Source organism: Arachis hypogaea, chromosome 19 (genome assembly GCF_003086295.3).
Source record: "Arachis hypogaea cultivar Tifrunner chromosome 19, arahy.Tifrunner.gnm2.J5K5, whole genome shotgun sequence".
Lineage (NCBI taxonomy): Eukaryota > Viridiplantae > Streptophyta > Magnoliopsida > Fabales > Fabaceae > Arachis > Arachis hypogaea.
Window position 1 is genome coordinate 139939288 of NC_092054.1, and position 18320 is coordinate 139957607.

The 18320-nt window shown below is 31.2% G+C and overlaps 2 protein-coding genes across 13 annotated transcripts; one reads left to right on the forward strand and one right to left on the reverse strand.

The window, feature by feature from the left end:
* Positions 1-224: 224 nt before the first annotated feature.
* On the reverse strand, positions 225-5577 carry LOC112775815 (uncharacterized). Of its 12 annotated transcripts, XM_072226656.1 has the most exons (14): positions 5286-5576; positions 4945-5054; positions 4178-4297; positions 4061-4089; positions 3743-3864; positions 3619-3670; positions 3333-3523; positions 2588-2617; positions 2356-2449; positions 1979-1996; positions 1803-1839; positions 1588-1717; positions 756-1085; positions 225-607 (listed from the first exon to the last, which is right to left on the reverse strand). In XM_072226656.1, exons 9-14 carry the CDS (start codon positions 2402-2404, stop codon positions 503-505), a joined length of 669 nt encoding a protein of 222 aa, XP_072082757.1. In that variant the 5' UTR covers positions 2405-2449; positions 2588-2617; positions 3333-3523; positions 3619-3670; positions 3743-3864; positions 4061-4089; positions 4178-4297; positions 4945-5054; positions 5286-5576; the 3' UTR covers positions 225-502. The 12 variants fall into 12 exon arrangements, with proteins under 12 accessions (XP_072082757.1, XP_025675476.1, XP_025675475.1 ...); XM_025819691.3 differs by lacking the exon at positions 4061-4089 and having other exon boundaries at positions 3333-3469; XM_025819690.3 differs by lacking the exon at positions 4061-4089.
* A 7356-nt stretch (positions 5578-12933) lies between these two features.
* LOC112779598 (bark storage protein A) lies at positions 12934-16697 on the forward strand. Its single transcript, XM_025823918.3, has 5 exons — positions 12934-13376; positions 14179-14334; positions 14460-14669; positions 15465-15644; positions 16314-16697. The coding sequence occupies exons 1-5, from the start codon at positions 13074-13076 to the stop codon at positions 16488-16490; spliced, it is 1026 nt and encodes a 341-aa protein (XP_025679703.1). The 5' UTR covers positions 12934-13073; the 3' UTR covers positions 16491-16697.
* The last annotated feature ends 1623 nt before the right edge of the window (positions 16698-18320 follow it).

Genomic DNA, 18320 nt, shown 5'->3' on the forward strand with positions numbered 1-18320 from the left:
TTACAGACGGATTTTTACCAGTTACCGACGGATTTTTCGTCTGTAATTACAGACGGATTTTTCGACAGATTTTCCGTTTGTAATTTGAACTTTGGAAAATCATCTCACACTCTGATTACAGACAGAAAATTCGTCTGTAAATCCGTCAGTAAGGTAAAAAAATTTTTTTTCTAATTACAAAATAAACTTATTTTCATACAAAATAAATATAAATTTAATACAAATTTTTATCTAATTTGTATTCGAATATTTATAATATTTCAAAAAATAAACAAATTCATCGTATTATCAAACTAAAAGAAAAGTATTATAAACAAGCAAGTCAATATATATAATTCAAAACACAAACAAAATGTATTGATCATCAACTATAATTCCTAGTATATCATCAACATGCTGCTTCTTGTAAAACATTCTGGGTGGCATTAAAACGGCAAAGAATGATTGGATGAGAAAAGTTAAACCCCTAAACCAAGCATCTACAGCAACAAATCAGCAGATATCATATATTCTTTCTTTTTCTGCCACTCACACAGGCCCAGTCATCCATTTTCGACACTTCTATGCCTTCTAAGAATAGTGAATATTTCTGTAATAAGTTCTGGACCTGCATAAGGAACAAAGGAGATGAATTTAGGAGGAGAATGTGATTCGAAGCAGTTCCACCAACAAGAATCTGCATTTGGCAGCAAAGAGATAGCTGCATTCCGAATAAAGAAAATCGATAATGAGAATTAATTGAACATTTAAACTACCTGTTTACTTAAGATTCCAGAGAGACCAATAATTGCTCCAGGCTTTGCAGAAAAGATAATTTGATCAGCAAGATTTAACAGAGGATTTAAAAGTATGTTTGCAATGACCACATCATATTTATCCTTGTGAGTGACTCTGTCTATCTCGAAAGCATTTTCTCCCTCGACAACTCTAGATGGCCAGTCATCCCTGCAGGATGAAGAAGTTTGGCTTGCAATCAAGTGCAGTTGTAGCTTGTCTGGTCTGATGTTATTCAGAGTAGCATTTTCAGATGCTGATGCAATTGCTTGTGAATCTATATCGACTCCAATGGCAAAGGCAGCACCAAACTGCAAAAGGTCTATTATTGGTGAATATGAAACTGCAGAAGGTCTAGAATTGCTTTCCTGAACTCTCATTTGATTAATTTCTCAACTGATTCTATTACATCAATAATATGCTCTTTCATACTAACTTAATAATTAAACCCCAAACCCTATATAAGGCCCAATAAGTACAGAACATGTCATATCAAAATGTCTCTGAAAATTTATATCTGTCATATGTTCTGTCAATTAACCAAAAAAAGACAGTTAAAATATGTGAATATGATAGAGACGGTTATAATATTTAACTTTCCACACAGATGTTCAAGGAAACAAAGTAAGAATGAAAATGAACTCTACTGTACACCAAAGGCATTCTCGCACTGACAGTTTTCCATAATATGAATAAGTGATCATTCCCCGGCTAAGAATGCTAGGTAAAGAACGCAGTAAATTTAATAGCTATTAAATAGAAACCAAACAATTAGCAGTTAGCTATTAAACAGAAACCAAGAAGCAAACTGACCTGAGCTCCTTTCATCCAGTCATCCTCCTCAATAATTTTAACTTCATATCTTGGTATCTCTTTCAAACCAATAGAATCAGCAGCATGTGAAATGCTCATATTTATATCCTCACCTTCAAGAAAAATGGAACTAACACAAATCTGCAGAGTTTTAGAAGTGTTTGAAACAGTTCACATAAAATGAGTGCCTTGATCAGATTAGAACTGCAGAGTACCTCTCGTTGGTTTTCACCCTCTGATATTGTCGGATTCCTGAAGAACCAAGAGAGAAAAAAAAAAAGAAGCAAAGATCATATTCACATTCATACCAAACCCACCGAAAAGTAAGAACGGAAAAGAGATAAAAGAAACAGTAGTGCCATCACTAAATAAAAGAAACAGTAGTGCCCACTTTGCTTAGGCATGGACCCTGCATAATCAAATTTCAAGGGAAGTTGAGTAACTTAATTGAATAGAGAAGCTTCTATTCTAAATTACTAATCAATATTAAGCTGCATCAAATATATAAAATTATATGTGAATAACAAGGAGGTAATGTTCATTTTAGTCCTTTGACTAAGTAGGAATAACTCCATTTAGGCAGACACTTAATCAAAGCTACCACACACATTGAAATATCTATTATTGTCAAAACAGATTTGAATGTAATGCAGTAATGCTGCATCCCAATGAACTAAGCAATAGGCAAAGTGCGACACTGGTTTTGAAAGATAAAGAGCCTAAAATCAATGAAACAACAACCTATGCATTAAAAGATAAGAAGCATACTTGTTGAGCTAGCTCCCTGGTAGGAGAGAGCACGAGGCAAAGAGAACATTGTAAATTAGAGACTTGGGCAAGGAAAACCATTTGATGAGAAAAACTGCAGCCAAAAATAGAATTCAATAAGCCATTGATTTGCAGCAACAAATACATATAGCGAGGCTTTAATCTTAGCAAGTAACCTCAAACAAGCAAGTAACTCTAACAAACAAGTAACCTCAAACAAGAAAGCTTATACCTTCATTCTCGTCAATTTTTGTTCAGTCAACTGTCAAACAAGAACACATTCAAATAATTAGAATAAAGCAACAAAATTTGGAGAGAAGAATGTTAGAGAGAAGAAAACTTAAAATTATCCTTAAAATTAAGTAGCTTCATGAGTACTATATTTATCATACAAGCAACAACTAATTAACTATTTGTGTTCACGGTTAAAGACTAGATTCATTCGCTTAATTAATTTAGAAAATATATATTATGATCTCAATTTATTAAAAAGGTTATGTTAGAACTTACAGCAGACAGAGAAGGAGTGAAATCAAGTGAACAAGTATGATTAATTAATAACTTAACAAGCCCTGCAATCAAGTGAACACTAAACCTATACTAGCTAGGAATATAGTAATATAGTATCATGAATAAATGAATTACTGGCCGCATGAAATTGTAGATATTGATTTCAAATTCAAATATTGCTTTCTTATTATTGTTGATGAGAGATAATAAAAATAAATGAATAAACATACATTGCGTGCTTGAACCTTGAAAAATATTTAAATTTGATCAATGGGTTAGTTTGCTTTTATTTTCGGGAAGATTCAGAAAAATATATAACACAGCAGAGACGTAATAATTTCTTACTTCCATTTTAGAAACCTAGCTTAGTCATGAAATTATATTAAGTCTCTTACTTTGAAGCAGTTAATAATCCTTTATATAGTCAAAATTGAATTTAAAAGCAAGAAGGAGAGTAAGTACCTTACTTGTTCATATAATAACATGGTGCAATAAACTTGGATCTGACTCTTGGGTTCCCTTCATTAGCTCCGGCAAAGACCCATGGGCCGCTAGAATCCATCTTGAATGGCAGAGGCTTGGCTCTGTCTCTCCTGCCTATAACCTGTAACACTCCTTTTCCTCAAACATTCTCTTTGTCTTGCAATCCAATTTCAAACTTCAAATAAGTAAATAAAGAAACAAATAAATAAGAAACATGGAACCCAAATCTATAAAGAGCAACTGGCGTATTAAGAGCAAAACACTATGTACCTATGAAGAGCAAAACAGCATCTTAAGGTGGTTGCTGTTGAACTCTGACTATCTGTAAGGAAGCAACTGGCATAGGTGAGGACACCAGCGAATGTTTGGCAAAGCCACAAGGCCCAGAGCCTACCCCTCATTCCAAACCTCTTTGAAACTGCATCAGATATGAACCCTCCACCGGGCCTGGAGAAAAGATTCGCCAATCCGAAACTGGCAGCAATGATCCCAGCAGTGTGCAGCTTGAGATTGAATCTGTCACAGAAGTATTCAGCTATGATGTTATCAATAGTCAACTCCACACCAAAGCAGTATCCATAAGTGAAGTACAGACAACAGTATTCAATTTCTGAATAAAAAATTAATCTTTACAACAGCAAAAAAATATAAATAAATAAAGCATAATGCCAACAAAAAAAGTGTCAAAAAGAGATTATAAAGCATTACTTACAGTATTTTAGCTTAGCTTAGCTTAGCTTCCTTTTAATTGCAGTAGGGAACAAGCAATAATCAAAATTAAACAAAGGGGAAGGAGAGAATGAAAAGGATGGGAGCATAGAGAGCATACATGTTCGTTCTTTGTTCATCAAAACAAACATGTCGTTCTCAACCACCTTTGCTACTCCCAATCAGCTATAGCAATTCTCTGCTTCTGTCCTCCAGAAAGTTGGGTGCCACCTTCTCCAACCTGTGTTAGAAATAAACTATCAGGCTTTAAATTTGAATACGTATTTTCTGATATCAAAGTGTTTTAGATCTACACTTTACTAAAAAACACAATAAAATGAGGTTAGGAGATTAGGTCACTTTGCATCTAAAATTAATTGGCCAATTCTCTGGTGCATTTAACTTTCATGCTGAAATTTGTCATTTTAATATATCAATTTGGAAAAAAGCTGTCATTTTAATGGAAGAGTCTTCTCCTAATCTCATTTGTGAGGAAGTTATTCTTTCACCTGGAGAGGGATAATCTTGGATGATCACAAACCCAAGTAGCTACTAATAAAATCAAACTATGATGTAATTCACTAAAACCTATCATGACAACATCAAAACCTTTCCCTCACTAGATATGGCTGGATGCATGAATCAAGCAAAGTTAAGTGATTAGCAGCATCATCCATCAACCCCAAAATAAATCAAATCAAATCGGAAAATAAAAAAGTTGAAAAAAAGAAAAAAAGCGTATCATCGTAGAAGAAAATATACTCCATCAAGCAAACAATACAAGAAATTAATATGAATAAAAAATAAAAAACAGTAATTATAACAATTAACAAAAGAATAAACAGAGAAATTAGGTTTGAAAAATTGAAAAACTGTGAAGAGTGGCACCTGAAGCAAATTTTGAAGATATGAATCACCACATTTACCAAACTTCAAGGCTGATCAATCTTCAACTCCTTTGCACAAACATCAAAGCCAATACACGCAGCAACTACTACCTGAACAAGAACAAGAACAAGTTGTTTGGCTACTAAGAAAACGAGAGAGAGAGAGAGAGAGAGAGAGAGAGAGAGAGAGAGAGAGAGAAATGGAAATAAGAGGCAAAACCGCAGATCAAGCACCTTTGAGAATTAAAGGAAGCAGAGATTAAATCACAAAATCAGAAATGAAATCACAAAATCAGAAACAACGAGGGCGAGGAGCAGAGATTAAATCACAAAATCACAAACCGGCGAGGAGCAGAGAATCAGAAACAATGGATGGCGAGGAGGGGAGGAACCCTTCGCGACGGCAACGCCATGAGCTCAACTCAGAACTTCGTGTGACGGCGAGACGAGGAGGAACGATGCGAAGAGGGCCGAGTAGAGCTTCCCCAGATGACGAGGGCAGCCACGGTCTGTCCCCGCCGGCGGCGACACCACCTTCTACCGGAGGAGAAGAGTTCAAGGGATGAGGGCTGCTGAAAATGTTCGAGGGATGAGTGTGAATGGAGTGTGAATTGGTGGTGATAAAATTAGGGTTACCTCGATATTTCCGACGGAAAATTTAAATTACAGACGAATTTTCCGTCTGTAATAATTTAATAAAACGCAACGTTTTGTTTATTTAATTATAGACGGATTTTCCGTTTGTAACCATTTTTCACGGAAAAAAATTAATTTTTCTGACGGAATTATCGATGGATTCTCTTTTCCGTCTGTAATTTATGCTAATTCATTTTTTTTATTTTCCGACAAAAAATTCCTTTGAAATTCCCTCTGTATTTCTGTAGGATAAAATCCGTCGGAAATATCCGTCTGTAATAACTAATTTTCTAGTAGTGGTTTATCTTTTATTTTTTTTATTACTTTAACTCTACCGCCAATTTTCCTCTCTTCTACTCTTTTCTTGTGTCTCCCTTTTTCTCTTACATTTGAATAATGAAACATTTAAAATAAAAATAATTAAATTAAAAAGACAATTTTTCAAGTGAAAAGAAAGTGTAAATTAAAATAATTTTTATTTAATAATAAAAATGGTAGTATTAGTTATACATGCGTTTATAATTTTTTATTCTAATCAAACGTGAGATTAAGATATTTTTTAAATAAAGAAGGTTAGAGAATTATTAAAATTTATTATTTTTTATCATTAGTTAGCTATTAATATTTAAAAATATAAGTTAAAGATATATTATTAAATTACTAAATTAAAAAATTGAGTTTATAACTAGAAATAACGACAAAAATTAATAAATTTTGACGGTCCTAAAGACCTAAACATCTCTCTTTTTAAATTATATCTACGATAATCAAATGTAAAATATTCTATCCATGTCTTTACTTTCTCCGTATTTTTATCTTCCATATCTTGTGTCACATACCAAACAGATTTAGAATAATCACTATTAATGTGTGAATACTATTAGCACTTTAAGTACTCTCTATTTTATTGGGTAATATGTGAGACTAATGGATTACAGTTGTATAATCAGGGGCGGGGCTTAGTTAAAACAAGCGGAGCCATGGCCCCCAAACTTTTGTTAAAAAAATTTAGTAGTACTTTTTTAGAAAATAAAAAATAGTTCAGTTGGCTCAAATACTTTAATTTACTATGACATAAAATATTAAAGTTCAATCTTCATCTCTTGCTTTTATTGTACAATAGCTTTTTAGTTTTAAACATTCAAACCTTGTTGGATTTGGACTGAATTGAGTGTATTTGTATTTCGCAGTTCTTTATTCAATAAGCAACACTCCCTCTACCTTTGAATTCAAATATAAAAAATTAGGCATTTTTTATTTATGTAATTTAATATTATTTTATATTTTACTGTTTATTTAATTTAATTTTTTATATGATAAAAAATATTAGAATATTCAATAAGTATTGATATTATTGTATTTGTATAAATTGATAAAAAATTCAATAAATATTATCAATTTTAATATTTATCCTTCTAATTTCTTTTTTACATATTTTACAGGATGTATATTCAAATTTTTATATAAAATAATCATGAAAAATTAAAGAATTGATGTATTTTTAAGAGGAAGACTAATATTCAAGAAGGAGAACATATAATTTTTACAATAGAAAAGTATAGGTAGACAATGAAAATACTAAACAATGTGAACAATGGATAGATCGGATGTTAATTTCACTAGGTGTGCGGATGATTATTCTAATATTAAGATTTAGGTGGTTAATTTGGAGGTGTAGTGTATTTTAATTTGATTGGTGGTTGTTCATATTGTTTAAAAAATTATTGGTTACCTAGCATTACCCTTTACAATATCAACACCTGTAGATAGTTTTTCTACTTTAATGAATCACGAAGAAAGTGAGATACAATCTTCAAAAGTTCAAAGATCTGATGAGTTTGACCTTAATTCTTTAGAACGAGACACTGAAAAACGACTTTAAATTTGGCAATATCACCCAAATTAGAGAGATGAGGTTAGGCGAGCTTATCTTAAATGGGGTCCATATCAAAAACATCTTAACAATTATCTTCTATCTGGCCCCTCCAAAATTTTATTTCAAATTCCGCCACTATGTATAATAGAATATGAAGAGTAGGTAGCTTGTATAAATTTTTTTCTTTCTTCTTTCTTTTTGGCTATATATACTTATACCTTTTGTATTTGTAAAGGTGTGATTTTCTACTAATGCAATAGACATATTTCTCTCTTCTTTAGCTTGCTTTTCACTAAGAAATATGCAGCTCAGAACGGATTTTATCATGGTGCGGTGAGCGTAGAAGAGCTGCAAATATTGTTAAGCAAGAATTGTGAACTTTGCCCCTTCTTTCTGCAACATCCATGGCAGATTGAGAAGCTGGAGTGGATAATCCAGAAAATTCGCAACTGCAAACATTTTCAATGAGTGATTTATAAAATCTCACACAATTGATGAATCAACTTGCCAGCCTTCAAATGCAAGTAGAGAGATCAATATTGAACCCGATTCAAGACCAGATAAGTCCCTTCTATCTTTATCCAAATGAAAGCCCAGGTTTATCACTAACTCAAACTCCTCTTACAACTCGAAATTATCACTCATGGGCGAGATCGGTTTGGCTATCCATCAAATTGAAGAACAAGTTGGGATTCATTGATGGAAGCATTCTGAAACCTGAAAAAACTGACTCAACCTATGAAGCGTGGGATAGATGCAACACCTTTGTACTATCGTGGTTTCATTCTTCCATAAGCACAGAGATTCTTCAGAGTGTTCTTTAGTGTAACGTGGCCTCGGAACTCTGGAACGATCTCAAGCACAAATTCTATGAAGTAGGGAGATCTATCCATCACTGCATATTTCACTAAACTTAAGAGAATTTGGAAAAAACTTGATGAGTTCAAACCAATTCCATCATGTGTCTGTGGAGCATCATGCTCATATGGATTGAAGATCATCAGAGAATATAGAGACCAAGAACATGCTGTTAAATCAGCAGTACACAGTAGTTAAATCACAAATTATGTTGATGCTGCCACTTCCTAGTGTGAATTCCATCTATTCTTTACTTTTGCAACAAGAAAGACAATTAACCAACTCAGATCAAAGTGAAGAAAAGATGCTAGTTAATGCTGTCAATATTGGAAGAACTGGCAATGAAAACAACAGAAAATTTGGTATGACCTTGAATGCAAATTATGGTATCACAAATCGAGGTGGCAGAGGCGAACGTGGCCGAGGCCAAGGCAGAGTTAGTAGTGGAAGAGGAATGATGAGAAATTGTTCTCATTGTGGGATGGCTGGACACACCAAAGAGACCTGCTACCATAAGCATGGATTTCCTCCTCATTTGTAAAAGAATTTGGAGTAGCAAATGTGAATAATATGATTGTTGCTAAAAAATATGTAGAGATGGCAACATACCTGATGTGCGTTCAACTCAAGAAGAGAATAGTAAAAGTCTAGACAACTTGTTTTTCGAAGATAAAAAACAAGCATTGATTTCTCTATTCCGACAACATAAAGGTGATCCTGCTCATAGTTCTCTTCAAACACAAGCCATAAACACAGTGATAGCTCCTTCAGCAGGTATACATCATATTTTATCAATTTTCACATTCCTTTGCACACACATGACTGGATAATTGACACTGGTGCCACTGCACATGTTACTTTTTCTCTTGATACTTTTTACTCTCATCACACAATAGATCCTGTGTTAATCAAATGTCCAAATGAAACTGAGACCACAACAACAATTAGTGAAACTATAAGTTTAACCTGTAATTTTTACCTTACAGATGTGTTATATATGCCCTATTTCAATTTTAATCTCATATATATGTTTGAAGCAACTAATTTTTTACCTTGTCAATTCTTATTTAATAATACACTCTGTGAGATACAGAAAAATCTTTTCTTGAAGATGATTGGTCATGCTAGACAAAGAGGTGCCTTGTATATCTTCAATACAAATGCAACTTATATCAACTTAGAAGCAAAGAATAGAGAACTAGTCAACACCAGCAATTCAGTTAGTGTTACTGCTATCACAGACACTATAAATCATAAAACTTGGCATTGTAGGTTAGGACATGTCTTAATTGATAGGTTACAAGATATGAAAAAGAGTTATCTTTTTTTGTATGTCCATTAAAAGATGAACCTTGTGAACCATGTCATTATGCAAAACAAAGAAGATTATCTTTTCATTTGAGTCAAATAAAATCTGTCAATTTATTTGATTTAGTACACATGGATATTTGGAGACCTATTTCTACTCCATTTTTTGCTAGTCATAAATATTTTTTAACAATAGTAGAAGATAAAGGCAGGTTCACTTGGCTATTTTTTATGAAAAATAAAAATAAAACTTCTTTTTTAATCCAATAATTTGTGCAACTAATTAAAACCCAATTTCAAACAACAATAAAAAATATCAGAACTGATAATGGAGCTAAATTCATCATGAATTCTTTTTATGAAAAATAGAGAATAATTAATTAGACTTCATGTGTTGAGACACCTCAACAAAATGGAGTTGTAGAATGAAAACATCAAGATATTTTGAATATTGCTAGAGCACTCATTTTTAAGGCTCATCTTCCTAAAAGTTTTTGGAGATGTACTACATCTCATACTATACATATTCTCAATAGAGTGCCTAGTTCATCTATTAAAAATAAAAGTCCTTATCAAATTCTTTTTAGTAAAATGCCAAACATTCAACACTTTAAAATCTTTGGATGTCTTACATTTGCTTCAACTTTAGTTGCAAATAGAAAGAAATTGGATAAAAGAGGAAGAAAATGTATTTTTCTTGGCTTTAAAACAGGAACAAAAGAATATCTTTCGATGGACATAAATAACAAATAATTTTTCATATCTAGAAATATAATTTTTTATGAAAATTTCTTTCCATATAAGAATAATCAAATTTCTCATCAATTTAAATATGTTTTCAATTCTAATCAAGACACTAAACCTACATTATATAATCATGATTTTATAGATGTCTTTGATAGCAGCGCATTATCTTCCCATACCTTAGATATATATCCCATTCAACATACATTGCCAAATACTCCATCCAACACAATTGATGTTCAACCACAGCCAACCTTACCCATTTCTTTGAGTTTACCAACAGCACCAGCATCATGTACTACACTATCATATGATGAAAATCCATCTAATCCCCAGCCCACTTATATTAATCCACTTTCTTCACTAAGAAGATCTCTTAGAGAAAGACACAAGTCAAGATACCTTGATGATTATGAATGTATGCAAACCACTGTCTCTAATAGCATGATCCAATCATCAATCACAAAAAGGTATCCTCTTTCTAATTACTTGAGTTACAATTCCCTGTCACAATCACACAAAGCCCTTTCCATTACAATTTCTATAAATCCGGAGCCAAAAAACTATAAGCAGGCTATTCTGAGTGATTATTGGCAGAAAGCAATCAAAGCTGAGCTTAAAGCATTAGAGGAAAGCAAGACCTAAAAACTTACTACTCTACCGAAAGGGAAGCATGCAATCGGATGTAAATGAATTTTTAAAACCAAGTATAACTCTAATGGGACTAAAGAGAGACGCAAAGCAGGGCTTGTGGCCAAGGGCTTCACTCAAACATAAGGGTATGACTACTTTGATACCTTTAGTCCTATAATCAAAATGACTACCCTTCGTGTACTCTTAGCAATTGTAGCTAGTAAGAACTGATTTATTCATCAATTAGATATGACCACTATCTTTCTTCATGGTGATCTACCTAAAGAAGTCTATATGAAGTTGCCCCCTGGTTTAAATGCACAGCCAGAAATGGTTTGCAAGTTGGAACGATCCTTATATGACCTTAAGCAACCAAGTCGCCAGTGGAACTCTAAATTATGCTCTGTCTTGATTGCTTCAGGTTACTCACAATCAAAGGCAGATCATTCTCTTTTCACCAAATCTTCTCCAACAGGTTTCACTTCTATTCTTGTTTATGTCGATGATTTGGTTTTAGCGGGGGATGACATAGAAGAGATCCAATGTGTGAAGATGAAATTCAACACTTTGTTCAAAATCAAAGATTTAGGCGAACTAAAATTTTTCTTGGGCATGAAAGTTGCAAGGAGCAAAAGGAAAATAGCTTTGTATCAAAAGAAGTATACTCTTGATCTCCTAAAAGAGTATGGATTATTAGATTCAAAATCACCCAACACACCTATGAATTATTCAATTCATTTCTCAAAGTCATCAAGAACATTATTGAATGATGCTAAGCCATATAGAAGACTCATTGGAAGGTTGATATATCTCACTAATACCAGGCCTGAAATAAGCTTTGCTGTTAGCAAGTTAAGTCAATTTCTAGATTGTTCTACAGATGAGCACTTCAAAGCAGCCTTACATGTGTTGAAGTACTTAAAAAGAGGTTTTGGAAAAGGATTACTTTTTGAGTCTGTTTGTGACTTGTCCCTCCATGGTTTCTCGGATTCTGATTGGGGTACTTGTCCAGATACCCGAAGATTAGTGTCCGAATATTGCTTCTTTCTTGAAAGATTTTTGGTGTCCTGAAAAAGTAAAAATTAGCACATAGTTGCTCAATCATCTTCGGAGACAGAATATCGAGCAATGACTCTTGCAACTTGTGAAGGAATTTAGCTTATGTACATCTTGAATGACTTTAAAATCAAGTTACCAGCCCCTATGACATTATTTTGTGATAACCAATCTGCTAGATATATTGCGGCTAACCCAGTGTTTCATAAAAGGACGAAACACATTAAGATTTATTGTCACAAAGTTAGAGAAAAAGCTCAAGACGGTTCTTTAAATTTCATGCCAATTCCATCAAGAGAACAACCTGCTAATGTCCTTACAAAGGCACTTTCAACAGGTCCTTTTGAAGAGATATGTAGTAAGTTTGGAATGTATAATTTGTACCCTCTCAATTTAAGAAAAGCTATTAATGTGTGAATACTATTAGTACTCACAATACTCTTTGTTTTATTAGGTATTGTGTACACTAATGAATTACAACTGTATAATAGAATATGAAAAAGTAACTAGTATAATTTTTTTTTCTTTCTTCTTTTTTTTGGCTATATATAACTATATCTTTTGTGTCGGTAAAAGTAGAATTTTTTACTAATGCAATAGATACATTTCTCTTTTTTTTAACTTGCTTTTCACTAAAAAATCTACAACTCAGAATGAATTTCATTCATCATAATAAATCAAATTAAGAAAAGTTAGAAGAGTATAGTCAATCATTATTTTTAAGTAAGTGTTAAAATTTGATTCAAATCTTAAGTGAAAATTATATATAAAACTAATCTCGCTAAGTAATCAACAAAAATTTAATCATTATGCTTGACCATATACATGCCGTAGAACAAAAACAAATCAAATGAAAGAAAATCAGCTCACGAGAAACACATGGTAGTAAACAAATCCGTATTACTTTATGTTAACACAATAATTATAGCGAGTGTCGTTCACGCGCACACCAATGCAAAGCCTGATTTTGAAGATAACAATTATATATGTGAGGAACTCAACTCGTGAAGCTAATAAGCATGGCTACATCAAGATCTTTGAATATGAGAGTAGCAGTGTTGTTGATTATGGTTTTGAGTGTTTGTGGCTCAGAATTTTCAAGAAAGAAGAGGAAGACACTCGAAGAAATCAAGAAAATAAATGGCAATGGGCCATACGTTGGTCTAATCACAGTGTATGCACCAGAAGAGACTGCTTTCTTTGCCACTGGAGCCTTTCAATCAGATCCAAAACACCCATTTGTTGATCTTGCTGGACGTAGATTCAGAGTAGGAAAAATCCATAACAAGAAAGTTATCTACGTTAGATGTGGCGTTGGACTGGTAAATGTTCATATCACTTTACTCATATTAAAATTAAATATAATATTATGCCAGCTTATATTGTTACATTTACGTGAATACTCAAAAATACTTGATAAAAAAAAAACTAATAAAAAATAATTAAAATTAATAAATATTAAATAAGATAAATTTATTTTTTTTTCTTTAGTAATATCAATGTGTACTATTCTAGCTATGATAATTGATAACTCACGTATCATTTATTATGAAATAAGATTTGTATTCCACTTAAATTGGATTTATATATCAGTCAACGCTAGATAGTTGAAATAGTATTACATGTAATAATGGCCAAATAAATATAAGTGAGAAGAAATATGTTTTGACTAATAATTGTTAAGAGTTTAATTTATATGTATTTAATTATTTTATACCTCCCTGTAACTTTAATAAAATTTTAATAAGTCTCTACTAATTTTTGTTATTATAAAAAAGAAATGAATATTCATTTACGTATTTGAATTTAGGATGAAATATTATAAAAAATATTACTTTTTAACAACTATTAATAGAATTTAGTTGAATTTTTTTTTAATGTACAAAAAGTTAACCAAAAGTTTTTAAACTGTATAAATTTAATTGAAAATTTCATAAAGAAAAATATAAAAATCTACATAATAATCAACCACTATAGGTCAAACAGAACACAAGCTAGACTAAAGCAATCTCAACAATAATAATGTTTCATTTGGTTACTTTTGAGTTTTGTAGCAATATTTTTGTTTTCTTTTTCTTGGTCATGTAAAAATGATGTGGTCGTTTATGGATTATTCTACTGTAGGTGAATGCAGCAGCAGCCACACAGAATATGGTTGACATGTTTGAGATAAGTGGAATTGTCCATTTTGGCATTGCAGGAAATGCTAATAGCTCTATGTCCATTGGTGATGTCACTATCCCAACACAATTTGCCAACACTGGCCTATGGGATTGGCTGGTACAATTCTCTTTTTTTTTTTTTTTTTTTTTTCAAAATAAATCATAATTATTTTGCTTGTGTCCCCATTTTAATTACTTCATTTGACCAATAAATAATTGCTACGATTATTTGTGGAGGAACAGAACCCCAATGGGATAGTTGATCCTAGTGACTTTGGAAAGTTGGATATTGGGAACTTCAATGTGCCAAGAGGAGAAGGGCAAAATTTGTTGGGGCATGTTGGATATAGCACTGAACAATTTTACTCAGAATCTGGGGACCCAAACACACCCCAACGTGTCATTTGGGTCAATACCACTCGCCAATGGCTAAACCTTGCTGCAAATTTGGAGGTTAGGCAAATAATATCCATGTTTTTTTCTACAATTATGCCACTTATAAAATGTGTCAAAACTTTCCCCTATAGTCCAATTAAGGAAGTGTATTTGTATGGTTTTTGAGATTGTAAATGATAGGACTAAATAATTTTTAATTAATAAATATTCAGATATGCTATATAAAGTTAATTGATCTAATTAATTCTAATTATATTCTGGCAATTAAATTATTCTAATTGACCATTTACTTTGTTTTAGCGGCAATTAGACATTAACTGTTTTATACTTTGTAAAAGGTTTTAGTGTCATTATCGGTAAAGATATTTTTAATAGTTGCAAAAATATATAATTGTCATTATAACATATAATAATAATAGTAAATATATTATCACAAAAATATAAGTTAAATAAGATATATAGTGGCCATTTTGTTATTACCATTAAAAATTTGTTTCTAAAATTAATTTTTATTATAGTAATAATTAATAATATTTTTGATATAGTAATATATACGTATGGTTTTGTTAGTAGGTATTTTAAAGATATTAGTTAAGGTTACTTATTTAATTTTTTTCCTAATTTACATATTTTTTTTGTACAATAAATACTTTAAAATTTTAATTTTTTTAATACAATATTTCTGTATTTAACATTTTGACGAGGGCCTCTAGAATAATTATTGGCTAAATCCATATTTGTCTAATTAGATACACATGTATATATATTTTTTTTAGACTATCAGTATATACAGTTTAAATTTATTTTTCTCTTGCTAATTAATTACTTTGATTACTCTCATTTGAATTTTAGGGCATAAGACTAGAACGGTGTGTGAATTCCAGCTTCTGCCTTTCAGAGCAACCCAAGTTAGTGATTGGTCTTAGGGGTGCAACAGCCAACACTTTTATTGACAATGCAGCTTACAGGGACTTCCTCTTCCAAACATTTCATGTTTCCTCTCTAGATATGGAGAGCTCAGCAATAGTCATGGTATATAATTTCCCTCATTTTCTAGTAGTAATTTTGAATTTACTTTCGTACATCAAAATTTCACATAATATATTGGGTGCTTTAATTATTGGAGTATCATAAATAACCTTTATGGTTTTGTCATTTGTGTGTACATATTCAACTCATCCACAAAAATTTAAGCCAAAGCTTACACATGTGTAAATATTTATTATAAATTAGAAGGTAATGTTAGATAGACAAAAAAAACAGGTAGAACTTATCTTATTTAGTATTAATTAATTGTCGCAACAATTAATGAATGCCAAATAAGGCAAGTTATGACTGTTTTTGGCTGATTTTCTTTGGTTACCAAACATTTCCGTAAAAGTTATTATGAAATATAATTTAACTGATAATTAACAAGATTTACATATAATCTTTACAAGACATAGCTTCTTTTTTTTTCTTCTTCCACGGTATTTGATAACTGAGCTTTGTTTAAAACTTTATTGGCTAATGAATTACTGTTAATACAAAATACATTTAAACTCGAGACCTAAGCGGATTAGAAGCTGACCACTTAAGTACTTAATACAAGATGGCGTCGTTAGATGCAAATGATTACCGTTTCAAAATTTTAAATTTAAGTAGTTAAAGTCTCACATTGATTAATTAATAATGCTAATGGTAATGCATGGGTTTTTGCAGACTAGTTTGTCAAATAGTTTTCCAGTGCTGGTGATTAGAGGGCTATCAGATTTAGCAGGTGAACAGAAAGGAGATAATCACATTCAAATATTTGGGCCTCTTGCAGCATCTAATACTGCCAGAGTTGTTATTGAATTCTTGAAAACTTTACCAAATCCTCACTATGCTCTGCTTTAATTGAGCTACTACTGCTTATTATTTTGATTTCTCAATCAGTTAAGGGTTTGTTTACTGTGTTCATGTTCGATGAAATTGAAACAACCCTTCATGCCATTCTTGTGGTAATAAGCAAAAGTTAATGTATTGTGTAACTTGTAATATCATTTTATTTTATTTCAGTTTTAACTGATGATATAAGAATTGAGTAGTTCTAACTTTCAACAACTTCCACGATCCTGTTAATATTATGTCCTTCAGATGAAGCATCTTCTTTCATGAATGTTTGACACTTGAATTCTATTCGTTGTGCTTAATTACTGGTTGGTCTAACTACTAGGTGTGTGTTTGAATTACAGTTTGCAAACGAGAGTTTGTATAAAATTGATTTTGCAAACTTGATTTTGATGAAAAGTAAGTTTGTGTCAAAGTGATTTATGTTTGCAATCTTTATATCAAAATGGATTATAGTAAAATAAATGTTGTTTGGATTATACTACTCGAAATCACTTTTAGATAAAAAAATTACTAAAATAGACACCAACTTAAATAATTATCTTATCATTTTAATTTAGATATTTGAATAGATCTTATTAATTAATTTTATAATAAAATTAATATTTATACACTAAAATAAAAATAATATATAAAAATTGGCAAAATATATTTTTAATTAAAACTAACAAAATATAAATTTTAGAGAGTACTAAGAATAATAAAAAATTAAATATTGATTTTGGTAGTAATTGAAATAAATCAAAAAAATTTTATGATATTTTTTTATATAGTATATTTTTAGTACTCTTAATACTCTTTTTTAATATGCTATAATTTATTATTATTATTATTTACAATTAATTTTTTATTTAATTTATTTTACCTAATAGAATCAATAAATCATATTATAAAAAGATAATAAAAATAATACAAAAAATTGCAATTATAAAAGGGTATAATATCGAGTAAATAATTAATAAAAAAAATAATAAATAATAGAAAAAAAGAGTTCATGTAAACAAAAATAATAAGAATTCCATAAATAATATAATAACATGCATAAAGGATAAAGTTGGTAAAAGATAAATAAAGATGGAGTATTGATGGCTAAAAGTCCGTTGGTGAAACGCAGAAAAATCACTTCTTGATGGAGTTCATGCAAAATTGTAGCTTCTTGTAAACGTGGTTTTGAGAGTAAAATCACTTCTGCGTTCATGGATCAAAAGTTTGCCAAACAAAAAATTGAAACTTTCAAGAAGGGTAAACGTGCTTCTTCTCTTGTAACGTGTTTGCCAAACACACCCCTACATTATTAAATATCTACGAGAATAACAAAAGTAAAATTAGATAAAATGCTAATTACTATACATTATTCTGAAGATGTTCTATTTTTCCAAGTTTTAAAAATAATAAAATTATGTAATTTAAATAGAAAAATTTTATTTAATTTAAATAAATTAAAAAATGTTTTATTTACTGAAATAAATAATTAAAAATTATTACGAATATACGTAGCATTCCTTATGTCGTTTACAATGTAAACGAGATAAAGTAAGACAAACTTCGAATAGCTATAAAAGGATGTGCAACCCTTGACATTTTTCAGATACATTTCATATCTTCTTCTCCTCTTTTTTTCTTCCAAAAAAGTAGGGAAAAATGTCCAGTAGTAGTGGATATGTGGTTGTCTATGTGTATTCCAATTGGCGTAAACAGTGACAATGGGATGATATTTGAGTATGATAATCTGTTGCTGTTCCGCACTCAGCCCGTAAATCCGTTGTCGGAGTTGAAGAGTTTGATATTGAACAACCTTGGTGGTTTAGGAAGAAAAGAGATCGGAAGATTGGGGTA

Excerpts from the sequence above, each read along its gene's own strand:
- LOC112775815 (XM_072226655.1), bottom strand. The coding sequence starts at position 2,404 with ATGTTCTCTTTGCCTCGTGCTCTCTCCTACCAGGGAGCTAGCTCAACA. Across the intron at positions 1,718-1,802 it reads AGGGTGAAAACCAACGAGAG|TTCCATTTTTCTTGAAGGTG; the intron begins GTACTCTGCAGT and ends GATTTGTGTTAG. Across the intron at positions 1,086-1,587 it reads ACTGGATGAAAGGAGCTCAG|TTTGGTGCTGCCTTTGCCAT; the intron begins GTCAGTTTGCTT and ends GACCTTTTGCAG.
- LOC112779598 (XM_025823918.3), top strand. The coding sequence starts at position 13,074 with ATGGCTACATCAAGATCTTTGAATATGAGAGTAGCAGTGTTGTTGATT. Across the intron at positions 13,377-14,178 it reads TTAGATGTGGCGTTGGACTG|GTGAATGCAGCAGCAGCCAC; the intron begins GTAAATGTTCAT and ends ATTCTACTGTAG. Across the intron at positions 14,670-15,464 it reads ACCTTGCTGCAAATTTGGAG|GGCATAAGACTAGAACGGTG; the intron begins GTTAGGCAAATA and ends TTTGAATTTTAG.